Here is a 12,253-nt window from a genome sequence, read left to right as displayed (position 1 = left end):
TTTCTTGAACCTAGAGTTTTGGGATTTTTGTTGAGGCCCCTTATGTACGAAGAAGGAAAAATGTATTGGCCGCCATTCTTCCGTCATAATGGGTTGAACTGCCAATGGACTGTACTCTGATGCCTTTATTGCACCAAATTCTGTCAAATATGGTCACTTCTTTTGAAAAGGGGCAGATTCTGAAAAGTGAACAGCAGTATAGAATGCTTTACATCAGTGACTCGCCTCCGTGTTCATTAAGTCCCTGCCTGGCTTTTTATAACGTATCGCCCTGAGCACTGGTGGGATGAAAATTGCACATCTACACCTGTGTAGACATTCAGGTACATCTGTGCAATGGGGCTTAAGTGGAATCATTCCCCCTACAAAGTTTGCAGTTTGGAAGTCCAATAAGGAAGTATACATATCCAGTAACAAAATGATAGAACCATCCTGAGACTTTTTTTTTTTTTTAAGTGCATTGTATTTAAAGGATCATTTTTGGTGCTACAACTTGAGACAGATAAACCACCCCTCCCCAGTTCAGGGTGGGGTGGAGAGAACCGGAGATAGACTACTGATTCTATAGTTTTATGAGGGAGTAAATTTTCCAAACATGGCTGAAAAAAGGAGAGGAAATGCTTGTTATAATGAGATTCCCAGCCCCCCAGCTCCTCCCCCAGAGGTTTGGGTGGGACCCAGTAATCTGTATTTTTAATGAGACCCAGGTGAATTTTGTCAGTGAACACCTCTGGGGAATAATAAAGTATTAGATAAACCAAGTAGCTACTGGGACCTTGTTTCGGAGACAGGAATTAATGAAACGTCCTTTTATCTTCAGCCTAGGAAAATTTTTTTTTTTTTTTAATTTTTTTTTTCAACGTTTATTTATTTTTGGGACAGAGAGAGACAGAGCATGAACAGGGGAGGGGCAGAGAGAGAGGGAGACACAGAATCGGAAACAGGCTCCAGGCTCTGAGCCATCAGCCCAGAGCCCGACGCGGGGCTCGAACTCACGGACCGCGAGATCGTGACCTGGCTGAAGTCGGACGCCTAACCGACTGCGCCACCCAGGCGCCCCAGCCTAGGAAAATTTTTAATGGAGGCATCAAAGAGTTAGTGCCTCCGTTTTCCCACCCTGCCATCCGAAATCTTCCTTGGCAGAAAACTCCCAATGCCAATTACTGCCTTTAGGTTAGAAAGGTTTTTCCCTGTTACACAAATATACTTTCAACCTTAGCTTTGTGATTAAAAAATTTTATTTTGATAACTCCTTGCCCTGCTGTCAAAACTTTACAATTCTTGACTTCAAGAGCAGACGGAACTCATGAGTCGATGTGGGAGTGTGGGTATGTATCTCTTTAGCACATTCACCTTGAAATGTATTGTGCATTTATGTACATTTGTGCGTATGTGCATTTAGGTAGGACTAGTCAGACTGAAGACACAGTAACGGAGTTTGAATTCTTGGGAATACCACATAGGTAAAATTCTGACTAAAATACCAGCTATCCGACTGACAGCTTGGTGGCCGATTTATTAGTGAAAACCCTAAAATTAACTAGTGTGTTACTTTCTATTGTCTGGACTCCTGCGTAAGGTCAGGCAAGAGACACTAAAACTGAACATTATGGTAACTTCTGTTCATCAAAGGCAAGAGAACAGTGAGTTTATAATAGTTTGAAGGCAAAAGCAGTTCAATGTGGTACCATTTGGTTGGCAAAAAGTTTTTTTTCAAGGTGGGGGAAATGCATATTAAAGTAATAACAAAATTAAGGCAGAAACAGAGAGGGAGGCAAACCATAAGAGACTCTTAAATACAGAGAACAAACTGAGGGTTGCTGGAGGGGGGCGGGGATGGGCTAATGGGGGGGGTGGGCATTGAGGGGGGCACCTGTTGGGATGAGCACTGGGTATTATATGTAAGTGAGGAATCCCCAGGTTCTACTCCTGAGACCAATACTACACCGGATGTTAACTGATGTGAATTTAAATAAAATAAAATAAAATAAAATAAAATAAAATAAAATAAAATAAAATAAAATAAAATAAAATAAAATCAAGATCTCAAAGAGGAAAAAAAATAAATAAAGTAATAACCAGAGTTCAACAATCAGACTTTCTTAATTTACTCCAGCCCGGGTTTGTTTGCATTTATGTCAATGGATGAATTGTTCCTTGCCACATGGCACATGGTTCCCATTAAGTTTGTCTTGATCCAGATGTTTTCCATTTCTCCCACTAAATCTTGAGTTTTGAAATTACAGAGGCAGGTTGAAATTGGTAAAGAAAGTCTGTTACCTGTGTGTTTATGGCAGTGTTTAAGGCTTATTTTTGGGAATCCTTGGCCCCGTTCACACCTCCTTACATCCTGTTTCCAAAGACGGAAACAGAATCACAGTTGACCTTACCAACAGAGCATCGGGGTGGGTGGTGTTTTCCCCTCGCACAGATGAAATTGCTACCATGTGCTTTTGATGTCCACACAGTGAAGTGAAGCTGACAGTGGCCTCCTTCCTGTCTGATCGGATTGTGGACGAGATTCTGGATGCGCTCTCACACTGCCATCATAAACTGGTGAGTGCCATGGACATCTTGAGTGGGGCTTCCGTTGTCGTCTGCCATGATGCAGGGCAGGCTCCAGTTTGGGGATATGGCTTCCTTTCTACGTTTTACTCCTTCGCAGCCCTGTGGGCCAAGACCCTACCTTTGCTCCTACGTTTCTTCCAGACATTCTAGAGCATGCTAGAATTTCTCCAGAAGGCATGGCAGCGAGAGAAGCAGAAGTGATGGTATCCAGAAATTTCATCCGCTTATAATGCAAGTCAAGGGTTTTGTTAGGAAATAATGCGGAGACTGGGATCTAAAGATATTTTAGATTATTTCATCTTTGTGTGCTTATTTTGTTGGTCTCTGATATGATAATTTGAGAATGGAATATTCTTGAAGACATGAGGCCGGGGAAATGAAATGTTTGGAGACCAAAGAAAGGCAAGAGTGAAATGGACACATTCTAGGGATTGATAGCCACTGAGCGTCCAGCCAGGCCTCTTGGATATAACTGAGGTAAAGAAATCAATTTTCTTTATCTGGAGACTGGTTTTACCAAGGTAGAAGACTTTACTTCCAATATCGGTGCGTATAAAAAATACATCAGCACCTTCAGGTGTTTTGAACTTCAGGAAGTCCTCTGAGGCACAGATGAAGGTTTTGTTACTGTTATATCTTGTGTCTCAAACATAATAGCAACGTGATGCGGTGCGGATCTCTGAAGTGAGTTCTGATATTTCCCCAGTGAAGCGTTTCAGGTTAACTGTGCAGGCTGGAGATACCCAGTCTTAGGGCACTGAATTGTTGGTGACACCAGAGAACACCACAGGAACGGCAACGGTAGCCGCTGCTTCTCCGCAAGGCAGACGACGTGAATATTTTGAAAAACTCATTTCAGAAAAAGGCATAAGGCTGTCCTCTAAAAATGGAAGGTAGAACAGACATCTCCAGCGGTGATGTGGACTAGAGCTGGCCCACCAACCAATGGGCACCAGTCCCTGACGAGGTTCAACCATGAGGAAACATGGAGAAACTTCTAGAGCAATTTGAAATGGCCATAATACGAAACATGTTATTTTTCCAATGTGTTATTGTTTTTTAATTTTCTTTTAATGTTTATTTATTTTTGAGAGAGAGACACAACACGAGTGAAGGGGGGGGACAGAGAGAGAGGGAGACACAGAATCCGAAGCAGGCTCCAGGCTCCGAGCTGTCAGCACAGAGCCCGACGCGGGGCTCGAACTCACGAGCCGTGAGATCGTGACCTGAGTTGAAGTCAGACGCTTAACTGAACCACCCAGACGCCCCACTGTTTTATTTTTATTGTTTTTTTATCAGTAAACTGGTTTGTGGCAAATTGGAAATACAAAAAACTGGTTCATCACCACAGAGGATTTAGGAAGCACTAGTTTCTAGTTTATGGCACAGTTATTGTTTAGAGCCCCCAAACCAGACTTTTTCTTTCTTTCTTTTTTTTTTTTTTAAGTTTATTTATTTTGAGAGAGAGAGAGGAAGAGAGTGTGCATGCAGTAGGAATGGGCAGAGAAAGAGGGAGAGGGAGAGAGAGAATCCCAAGTAGGCTGGGCTCTCTCAGCACAGAGGCCAACATGGGGCCCGACCCCACGAACAGTGAGATCGTGACCTGAGCCCAAATCAAGAGGCGGTCACTTAACCAGCTGAGCCACCCAGACACCCCAAGACTTTTTCTTTCTTAAATAAGCAAAAGCAAAAAAAATCTATGGAGCGTCCTTTACAGAAACAGTTTATAACCCACGGCTGCAGGGACGGTCTCAAAATGCCCACTTGACATTGTGTCAACATGACCGTATGCGAGCACCCACACTGAAAGGTGGAATTTTTCACTTTTTTTTTTTAATTTCTCTTTCTTTGAAGCATTTACTCGGAAAATATTGACATTTTCTTTTTACAGTTTAAAAAAGAATTGTGTGGGTGTTCTTTTGTATTGAGCTGTATTTTAATACTCTGCTAATTTAGATTATAAGAAGAGAGCTTAACTGCTGTGTGAAAGAAATAGTATCTAAAAGATGAAATTTTGTTTTCAAAGGCATTCCAAGTACTTAATACTTTCTCCATTTGAAGTTGAGAGTATACCCAGAGCTTCTGTAGTATTGTCAACTGGTCCTCAACGTTTAAAAAAAACTTTTTTTTTTTAAGTTTATTTATCTTTGAGAGAGAAAGAGCTCAGGCAGGGGAGGGGCAGAGAGAGAGAGGGAGACACAGAATTCAAAGCAGCCTTAGGCTCTGAGCTGTCAGCACAGAGCCCGACGCGGGGCTCGAACCCACGAACCTTGAGATCCTGACCTGAGCGGAAGTTGGATGCTTAACCGGCTGAGCCACCCAGGCGCCCCGTGGTTCTCGTCATTTCAAAAGAATTGAATCAAAGTTGCTGGTGATGAACCAGCTCAACCCTAGAGTTCATTAATTTCAGCCCAGTTTATTCTGCCTCTTACCATTAGATTTTTTAGGGTTACTTAAAGCATAACATGGGAAATTAGTAAATCCTATCCGATATGGTATTCATTAAGTGAAAAAAGCCAGCAGCAATTAGTTTTGTGAGCAATTTCCTTCCTCTCAGCCTTTAAAAATAGTGAAGGTTGGAATCATTTTATTTCCCCTCATTAGATACTTTTAAAACACTGACTAGAGCAAGAAATTATTTCAGAGGAAATTTGAAATAAAATTTATAAAAAGGACACGCCTTTTTTTCTTCTCGACTACGTATTCTCATTTATTAAGGCAGGTTTGGTATTTCTTGCCTCAAACCGTTCACCCTCCAAAGAAAGATAGTAAGAGGTAAGTTATTCAGGTGTGAGTGGATTAAGCACAGTCACCACGCCGCCTTGTGGAAGGTATCTTCCAGAATTCGGCTCACCTGCTCTCCCCTTGCCTCTGTGCTTTTTCCTCTTTGGGCCCGTCTTGACTCTCTCAGGCTGAGCATTTCAGCAAACGGGGCAGGACCCTTCCCCAGCCGGAGTCCTCAGAGATTGAGCTGGCCGAGGAGAAGCCAGCCAAACGCTCCGTCCTCACGGCGGAGGAGCTCGCGGAGATGGATCATTTGGAAGATCTGGACGCTTGTATGGTAAGACGCACCCTTGGGCGATCCCGTCACCCCATCACCACTGGGCGCTCGCCGCCGATCTGATGGTCGGAAAAATCTCACCTTTGCAAACCAGACCAAACAAAACTCCCTCCCAGGAGCCATCCTTTCGGAAACTTGTTGCTCACGGAGACCGTTAATGAGGTCAGTAAGGCTGAAGCTTCAGGCCCCGCTGAGGCCCTGCACCTTACTTTGGATTTGTAATTCTGTAAAACTTCTATTCTATTCTATTCTATTCTATTCTATTCTATTCTATTCTATTCTATTCTATTCTATTCTATTGTTTTCTGTTCTGTTCTGTTCTATTCTATTCTGTTGTTTTCTGTTCTGTTCTATTCTGTTCTATTCTATTCTATTTTATTGTTTTCTGTTATGTTCTATTCTGTTGTGTTCTGTTCTATTCTATTCTGTTCTATTCTGTTGTTTTCTGTTCTGTTCTGTTCTATTCTGTTCTATTGTTTTCTGTTCTGTTCTATTCTGTTCTATTCTATTCTATTTTATTCTGTTCTATTCTATTCTATTTTATTCTGTTCTATTCTGTTCTGTTCTATTCTATTTTATTCTGTTCTATTCTGTTCTGTTCTATTCTATTCTGTTCTATTCTATTCTGTTCTGTTCTATTATATTCTGTTCTATTCTGTTCTATTCTATTCTGTTCTGTTCTATTCTGTTCTGTTCTATTCTGTTCTGTTCTATTCTGTTCTGTTCTATTCTATTCTATTCTATTCTGTTCTGTTCTATTCTATTCTGTTTTATATTCGAGTATAGTTCACATGCAGTGCAATACTAGTTTCAGGAGTAGAATTTAGTGATTTAGCACTTACGTATAACACCCACTGCTCATCATAACAAGTGCCCTCCTTAATCCCCGTCCCCTGTGTCACCCATCCCCTACCCACCTCCCCACCGGTCACCATTAGTTTGTTCTCTGTAGTTAAGAGTCTGTTTCTTAGTTTGTGTGTGTGTCTTTCTCTCTCTCTCTTTTTTCCCTTTGCTTGTATTTTGTTTCTTAAAACTTTCCTTAAAGAGTACGGCATCCATACCCCTTTCAAGAAAAAGTTGTAGAAGTCTCAGTGAGCATAAATCTTGGATCTGTCCCTCTAGCCACAGTGGAAAAATTCCCAAGTTACTTAGGAGAAGTTGACTATTTAACTTTGGAAGCTCATTTGTGACAGGAAAACATTTTTAAATAAATGCCATGAAAAAAAGTGGGGAGGACTGTTTCCAAAACAAAATAGTAGGATAATAGTTCTTTCTTGGTCCTAGACTTTTTTTTTCTCTGTTGCTTCTTCCTGTTTTTAATGTGCATAACTTGGGGGGTATACTCTTAAATTTGCACTTCCTATTTAGTTTATATTCTGTTTAATTCCATTGAGCCCATGTGCTTCAGAAGATGGATTGTGCACACGGTGTATACGTAGCAGTAGGTCTTGATTCCTTCTTCACTGCCAGAACTTCATGTGTGGTGTCCATCTGGCCACATAACCAGAGTGTTCAGCCTGTTGATACTGTTTTTTCCTCTGAGGACAGTTTTACTTAAGTTTCTATGTCATTATTTTAAAATGTGTATTATTAGTACAGTTGCTTCCTACTTTAGCATGAAAACAGTTGTATGTGCCTCTGTATTCAATATTTTTATGTTTCACTAAAATAATTCATTTTGTAGGAATTCCTTGTAATCCGAGAGAATGCTCCTGGGAGTACCCGGGCTACCTCTTTGCCCAAATGTTTCTGCATCAGCTAATAATTCTAGTAATTTTTTGTATTCAGCGACTGTCAGGAATGATAGTTGTTTCTAACTTCTAAAACCAAGGATCTGACATGGCCGCTATTATTTTTCTAGCCCAGGGGAAAATATAATGCTTTAAGTAGTTCCTTATTTATAGACCATTGTTATCTGTTAAAGCCAATGAGTAAAATAGTTGAGTATCCTCCAGGTGAAACCCTATTGTGTACAGGAAGGCTAGCAAAGAAAGCCTAAAATAGAATCCAGATTCCAAATAGCATTCTCGTATAACTAAAGATGACAAATAATTTGCTATATAAGTGTTTGTAAGTGTATTTGGTCTATGTCGAGGGCATTATCGGGTTTTTAAAAAGTTGCTTGGCTAGTATATTGTAAAATGTATCTCTAGTAAGTATTTTTTATTTTGTTCGCATAGGCAATGGAAGTTAACATTGGGTAATTACTCCAGAAAGCTCTTAGGCTAACCCTAAAAGAAAATAACTTTGTAATAGGAAATAGATTTGAATTCAAAATTCAAAATTATCTCTACATATCACATTTCCTGCCAGAATTATTTGGTCCTGTCTGGGTTGGGAAGGAGTAAAGAAAACATGAGCTAGTAAGATATATTTGGTTGCACTGATAAGTGGTTTAGGATGAAGGCGTGTTGGCTAAGAAAGACGGGCTTAGCTACTGTTTCATTGTATAAACTTTGTTTTTGTTTGATTGATTTGGTTTTGTCATGGGAAAGAAAGAAAAAGGGGGTTCGGTTCTCCTTAAATAAAGGGGGTGGGATAAGAATACAGGAGAAGAATCTTTCTTTCAATTTATTTTTTATTGAGATGTAATTGACATGTAACACTGTTTTAGTGTTATTCACTTACTTACTTTTAAAGTAACTCTGCACCCGATGTGAGGCTCGAACTCATGACCCCTGAGATCAACGGTCGCGTGCTGTACTGAGACTGCCAGGCGCCCCGACATTGTTTTACTTTTGAGGGTGTACAACATGATGATTGAACACATGTATATGTTGTAAAATTGTGGCCACAAGAAGTTCAGTTAACTTCCATCACAACATTTATGAATTTTTTTTAGCTTATTTATTTTTGAGAGACACTGTGCGAGTGAGTGCTGGGGAGGGGCAGAGAGAGAGAGAGAGAGAGAGAGAGAGAGAGAGCGAATCCCAAGAAGGTTCCAAGCTGATAGCACAGAGCCTGACACAGGGCTTGATGTGGGGCTTGATGCGGGGCCCGATCCCATGACTGTGAGATCGTGACCTGAGCTGAAATCAAGAGTCAGTCGCTTACCTGTCTCAGCCCCCCAGGCGCCCCTGTGGTTATACATTTTTTGTTCCCTGTGATAACTGTTACCCATGTACTCTTAGCAATTTTCAAATGTGCAGTGGGTATTAACAGTACTTACAGTATATTATGGTATTACAGTGTATTAGGTATATTCCATTCCTAGGACTTGTTTATCTGATGGCTAGAAGTTTGTACCTTTTTTAATTTTTTGGTTTTTTTTTAATGTTTCTTTAAAAAAAATTTTTTTTTAACGTTTATTTATTTTTGAGACAGAGAGAGAGCATGAACAGGGGAGGGTCAGAGAAAGAGGGAGACACAGAATCGGAAACAGGCTCCAGGCTCTGAGCTGTCAGCACAGAGCCCGACGCGAAGCCTGAACCCACAGACCGCAAGATCATGACCTGAGCCAAAGTCGGACGCTTAACCGACTGAGCCACCCAGGTGCCCCAGTGTTTATTAATTTTTGAGGGAGACAGACAGAGCATGAGCAGGGGAGGGGAAGAGAGAGAGGGAGACACAGAATCCAAAGCAGGCTCCAGATTCTGAGCCATCAGCACAGAGCCCGATGCGGGGCTCAAACCCGCAAGCCGAGAGATCGTGACCCAAGCCAAAGTCGGACGCTCAACCGACTGAGCCACGCAGACGCCCCAAAGTTTATTTATTTTTGAGAGAGGCAGAGACAGCATGAGCAGGGGAGTGGCAGAGAGAGAGAGAGAGGGAGAGAGAGAATTTAAAGCAGGCTTCAGGCTCTGAGCCATCAGCACAGAGCCTGATGCGGGGCTCAAACCCACAAGCCGAGAGATCATGACCTGAGCCGAAGTCGGATGCTCAACCGACTGAGCCACCCAGGAGCCCCACATACCCTTTTTTAAAGATGCAGATGCCGATTACATTTTTTTTTTAATTTTTTTTCAACGTTTTTTATTTATTTTTGGGACAGAGAGAGACAGAGCATGAACGGGGGAGGGGCAGAGAGAGAGGGAGACACAGAATCGGAAACAGGCTCCAGGCTCCGAGCCATCAGCCCAGAGCCTGACGCGGGGCTCGAACTCACGGACCGCGAGATTGTGACCTGGCTGAAGTCGGACGCTTAACCGACTGCGCCACTCAGGCGCCCCAATGCCGATTATATTTTAAAACAGACATGCAAGACTACCATCGGGACGAAAGGGCAAACCACACCGCAGGCTACCCGGCACGGAGTGGCTTCTGTTTTACAAAAACCGTTCCTGTTGCCGTGACACACAGGAAGCAGGAGTAGGTGGAGGTCTCGCAGAACCTCGTCCGAGGATGACCCGTTGGAAGGGTGGTCTCCTCCTGGTTCCGACCGCCAGCAAGCATTGAGGGCCGTTGCTGACATGAGCCCCTGTTGAATCGTGGGATGGAGCCGGGCGTTCGGTGTTGAGCGTGTGACAGAAGTGCAGGATGGAGCTTTCTATAAAAAGGCAAATACGTGGGCAGAATTTTTTTAAGTCGTGAAGATGGCATTTTTTCCCTGCTCCGACTAATGCGTTTAATCATTGTTTTAACTGAGCTAACGACTTGTCAAGTAGCAGGAAACCCGGGCTGAGTTCGCTGGTAGTTTAATGAGAGAGAACGTGTGTGTGTGTAGAAGGTGCCCATCACATTTGCACTGTAACGAGTGTCTCGATACGCACAGCCTCACCCTCGATTCGAAGCCACGGATAGCAGTATACGCTGCTCCTCTACCGCCGGGATCCCTCTCCTAAAGAAAATCAATTTTCTGAGCTTTTGGGCTCTTTACCCTGAGCCAGTGGCACAAATTCAGGGCTAATTTACAAGCCAAAGAGGATTCGTTTCACCTTTGAAAACTACCTGCCATGCCACCTGTCGTAATCAGAGCGGCAAATCATTTTCTCACTGACGTCCATTTCCAAGTATTCACGTTGTGGTCCTCATGTGGTGCCGTTTTAAAAGGTTTCAAGTACGAATTTCCAAGGGAGAGAACTTTACTTGGTTTTGGTGTTCTTTTTTTTTTTTTTTTTTTTAATGTTTATTTTTTGAGAGAGACAGCATGCGAGCAGGGGAGGGGCAGAGAGAGAGGGAGACCTAGAATCCGAAGCGGGCTCCAGGCTCCAAGCCGTCAGCACAGAGCTCGAGGTGGGGCTCGAACTCACAAACCATGAGATCATGACCTGAGCTGAAGTCGGATGCTCAACCAACTGAGCTTCCCAGGCACCCAGGTTTTGGTTTTGTAAATGAGCCTGTGCCTTGGCAGCATTTCTGGCTTACACGATCCAGGAAGATAGGACATGGGGTTAACTGTGGTGTGGAAAGTTCCCAGAAGCACGAGTGCATCCATGTCTGCCTACAGCCTTTCCCACGTGGGATTCCACCCTGGCGGGTGGAATCTGTGCCACACGCAGAGCTGGAGGGCTGTGCTGTCGAGTGGCACTTTACTATCGCCCAAAATGTCTGTTGATAGCCCAGCACCCGGGGACACTTTCCCTAGGACATTCCAAAGTGACTTGGACGACTCACCGACCTTCTACTTAGAGATTCTGCTTCCAGATTCAGGATCCTGGCATATTTTGGCCTGTGATGCTCGTGACATCTGCTAAATCTATTTTTGAACATCTCTTTAACAAACTTAGTTGAAAATCTGGGCATCTCTTTTTGTCAAACCCCATCTCCAGATATCTTATCATCCTGTTTTCTTCCATTTCTCCCTGGTCCAGGAGTCAGTTCCATTTCGGTGCTTTCGGTCTCTTTAAAGAATCTATAGTTATAATCCCACTAGGGAAGGTTTAGCACCATAAATTAGAGGTAGAAATTTATATTAGTTGAGGGATTGCCTTTTTGGAGATGGAAACGATAATGTAAATGATTGATTTCTTAAACTTACTCTTTGACTAAGTGAGGGTTGAAATAAGGGTGAGTGAATGGATTGAGAGGCCCCTTGGCTGCTGGGGGAATGCCTGAGACCTGCTAATCAGCCTTAACTTAGCAGTTATTGAAGGAAAAGGCAGTTTTCTTTAAATAAAAGGGCAGAGTTAGAAAACCGTGTTCAGTCATCTATCAATCAAATAATCAAATAATCATCTTTTTTTTCTTTTTCTTTTAGCTAGAAAGAAAGTAATAAGTGATCTCGTTCAAGTCATGGGTGTCATGGGGGATGGGGAGGGCCCGGGTGGAGCAAGAATTACTAGAATAACCTGCTGACTTTTTCCAGCCGGTGTCCACTCTCATAGCCCCAGGGATCTGATGTTGCTTTACTTCAGACAAAATCAGATGGCTTAAAAAGTCATCGTCTTCATTTATTTAACACTCAGGTGTATGTAGTACTTAAAATGTGCTAGGTGCTATTATTCTAAGCTCTCTGTGAATAGTAACTAGTTTGGTCCTCACAGCAAGCTGTGAATGATAAATATCATGAATATCTTGTGTTTAACAAGTGGGGAAACTGAGGCATGGAAGAGTTAAGTACCTTGTCCAAGTTACCTGAGGCCACCCAAAGGCAGATTTGGGTATCATAGTCTGCGTGTTTAACCAGTCTACTAGAATCAGTATATGGATGTCATATACGGTATATGTCTTATATCCAAAATCAAA

At 42.5% G+C, this 12,253-nt stretch overlaps 1 protein-coding gene across 12 annotated transcripts in view; it reads left to right on the top strand.

The window, feature by feature from the left end:
• CARMIL1 (capping protein regulator and myosin 1 linker 1) overlaps positions 1-12,253 on the top strand; it is a 311,927-nt gene that overhangs the window by 239,093 nt on the left and 60,581 nt on the right. For all 12 annotated transcript variants that reach the window (XM_086706081.1, XM_086706084.1, XM_086706083.1 and 9 more), the window contains exons 28-29: positions 2,469-2,556; positions 5,480-5,629. In XM_086706081.1, the coding sequence (XP_086562207.1) occupies positions 2,469-2,556; positions 5,480-5,629 (238 nt within the window). The remainder of the gene's footprint in view (positions 1-2,468; positions 2,557-5,479; positions 5,630-12,253) is intronic.

The sequence above is a fragment of the Puma concolor genome, chromosome B2, assembly GCF_028749965.1.
Source record: "Puma concolor isolate L17-30 chromosome B2, mPumCon1.1.hap2, whole genome shotgun sequence".
Lineage (NCBI taxonomy): Eukaryota > Metazoa > Chordata > Mammalia > Carnivora > Felidae > Puma > Puma concolor.
Note: the sequence above shows the minus strand (reverse complement) of the source record. Positions and strands in the feature narration are given on the sequence as shown.